General features: G+C 44.3%; 1 protein-coding gene across 1 annotated transcript; it reads left to right on the forward strand.

The window, feature by feature from the left end:
• Positions 1 to 1,399: 1,399 nt before the first annotated feature.
• On the forward strand, positions 1,400 to 1,864 carry LOC148946739 (protein CFDP2-like). The gene has a single exon (XM_089096414.1). The coding sequence runs from the start codon at positions 1,400 to 1,402 to the stop codon at positions 1,862 to 1,864; it is 465 nt and encodes a 154-aa protein (XP_088952540.1).
• Positions 1,865 to 2,921: the final 1,057 nt, after the last annotated feature.

Raw genomic sequence — 2,921 nt, forward strand, 5'->3', positions numbered from 1 at the left:
CAAAAATTTTGAAAGATCCATCATCCAGATGCGTAGGCTTATTCTTTCATCGGCCATTAATCATAGTGAAAACAAATAAATGGAATTGGGAAATCATAGACAGCGCAATAACGCTGCCTATGTAAAGGACGCTGTTGGCATAATGTATCCTTTATTTTATTTTTTGGTCTAGAACAGGGCACTTCGCATCAAAGGAGTTGTCGTAGAAACTTCGAAAAGGGCTTATTCGATTGTAAACGCTTTTGTCCTTTTTAATAGCCGAAAGTTGTTCGAGGGCAACTTACAACCCTTCCACGCCCACCATTTCCCCAAATTTTGAGATAAACATTTTGTTCAACGTAGTATAAAGATCTGAAAATTATGTCTTTGAGGAAGACACTCCTCCCCCCACAGCCCTCAGGGCAAAGTTTGTAAGTTATGCCCTGGGGGCATATATATTTTTTTTTATAGAAAGCGCTGTCGTAGAAACTTCAGAAAGGGCCCATTCGATTGGAAATTCAAAGGGCTAGTGCCCTTTTAAATAGTCGAAAGGGATTGTAAGGCAAAAAACCCCCTCTCACGCCCACCATTTCCCCAAACACATGCAATCAAAATTTTAATTTAGCCATTTTTTTAAACGTAGTTGAAAGTTCTGGAAATTAAGTCTTTGAAGATGACAGCCCCCCCCCACAAACCTCAGGGCGAGGGTTGTAAGTTATGCCCTGGGGGCATATAAGGTTTCTATAGAAAGCATTGTTGAAGAAAGCTTCAAAAAGAGCTCATTTGATTGAAAGTTGAAAGGGCTAGTGTCCTTTTTAATAGTCGCAAGTGGTTGGAGAGCAACCCAGGCCACTCAGCGCGTCCCCAGGTGGCGGATAGGGGAACGCCCTGCAGATATGTAGGTTACCTCATGGGTAGTGAGGCGCGGACCAAGGGAGGACACAGTTTCTGGGGGTCTTGAAACATTGCTGGAGCACCCTCGTCTGGGGGCCTTAAATTCAGACGGAGGAGGAGGATGACCACTCTGATGTGCACTGGGCAGGGCCCATCGGTGTTTCGATACGTCCCGTCAGTCACAAACCTTTTCTTAGCAATGGGTTAAGTTGCTGGTGTTGCAGGACACCAAAAGGGCGCACTATCAGTAATAGATACAGTCGGCCCCTGCTAGGGACAGAGAGGAGTGGCTTACCGCTGTCCCGAAACCAGCCAAGAAACCTCTTTTTTAATTTTAATGATGAATATGAATACGAATAAGAGATCAAATATGAGAACCAGTGCTACCGCGTCCGGGGTAACCGACGATAATGCGTTAAGAGATACCGCGTCCGGGGCAGCCGACGACTCGACAACCGTGAATCGCCCGAATATATCTACGTTGACAACTCCAACCCTGGAGGCTATTGTTTCTCCAAAAATAACTATGTCAATAGGTACCCTCAACACTAGAACCCTCGCTAAACAAGGAAAAATAGACCTACTCCTAAGAGAGATAAAACGGTACAGCTGGGACGTTGTTGGTCTCGCCAAAACCCATCTTCGAGTCATTGGTGAAGAGAAACATGGAGATGTTACCCTTCTACTTTCGGGACGTAATGATAAGAAACATCGACAAGGTGTAAGTTTCCTACTGTCTAATAAAGCCAGAAAATCCTTAATCTCCGTAACCCCCCTCACGGAACGGATCATCATCATCCGCCTGAAAGATTCACCCACCAACCTCACAATTATCCAAGTATACACTCCGGATTCCAGCAGAGACGACGAAGAGTCTGAAAACTTCTATCTCCAGCTTCAAAGTCTAGTTGATTCTGTCCCTAAAAAGGACATAGTCTTTGTCATTGGTGACTTTAACGCCATCGTTGGAAACAACCACACAGGACACTAAGATGTAATGGGCAAATTTGGACATGGAAAAATGAAGAGAAGAGGAGAACGCCTTATCGAATTCTGCAGAGACAGCGATTTAGTCATTACAAACACACTGTTCAAGTACAGACCTCGCCGTAAGACATCCTGGACCTCACCGGATGGAAAAACTAAAAACTTAATAGACTACACCCTCCTGTCTATACGTTGGGAAACGTCCGTCCTAGACACAGTCACACTAGCTGGTGGCGATTTTGACAGCGACCAGTCGCTTGTCATGTCTAGGTTCAAAACAAGACTTGAAACAGTATCAAAGTTGTCTCAGAAAACCCCCGAATTCCGAGTAGATCTACTGAAAGACGAAAACACACGTATGACCTATATCACCATTCTATCCGAAAAAATTTCGGAGCTCACGTCGAGATCTCCACCTATCCTGTCTAAGGAAGATATTGACAACCTGGTGACTAGCAGCACAAATATCATGTGATGTCGCTCATTCCACACTGGGTACCCAAAACAACATTCAGAAACCTTGGATAACAGACGAGATCATCTCACTCTGCGACGAAAAGCGCCAACTCACGAACAAGCAAGATAAAGAAAGCAGGGACCGATACAAGCAACTCAAACGAGCTGTTGAGAAATCCATCAGATGTGCTCATCGTGCTTTTATTAAAGAAACGTGTGACCAATGTGAATCGGCCCTCAAGAAAGGAGACCCCCACTACATGTATAGAAGAGTGCGCGAATTGGCCAAAAAGAAGGACATCAAGGCGTTCTCCCTTCTCGACAAACATAAAAACCAAATACAATCCACAGACGGAATCCGCTCTCGATGGAAAAACCATTTTAAAAATAAACTGAATCTGGACATCCACCCAAACCGAACAATTCTCGAAACTATCCCAATAACCTCTACTGATCCAAATCCTCTTCCTCTTCACTCTGAAATAGAAGCCGCTATTAAAGACTTGAGGACGAACAAAGATTTCGGCCTCGATGGAATCCAGCCCGAACTACTCAAAGTAAACTGCAAACCACTCCTTAACCTTTACCACAAAATTGCCACAGCT

Source organism: Artemia sp. Qi Xiang Cuo, chromosome 11 (genome assembly GCF_049724085.1).
Source record: "Artemia sp. Qi Xiang Cuo chromosome 11, ASM4972408v1, whole genome shotgun sequence".
Lineage (NCBI taxonomy): Eukaryota > Metazoa > Arthropoda > Branchiopoda > Anostraca > Artemiidae > Artemia > Artemia sp. Qi Xiang Cuo.

Excerpts from the sequence above, each read along its gene's own strand:
- LOC148946739 (XM_089096414.1), top strand. The coding sequence starts at position 1,400 with ATGTCAATAGGTACCCTCAACACTAGAACCCTCGCTAAACAAGGAAAA.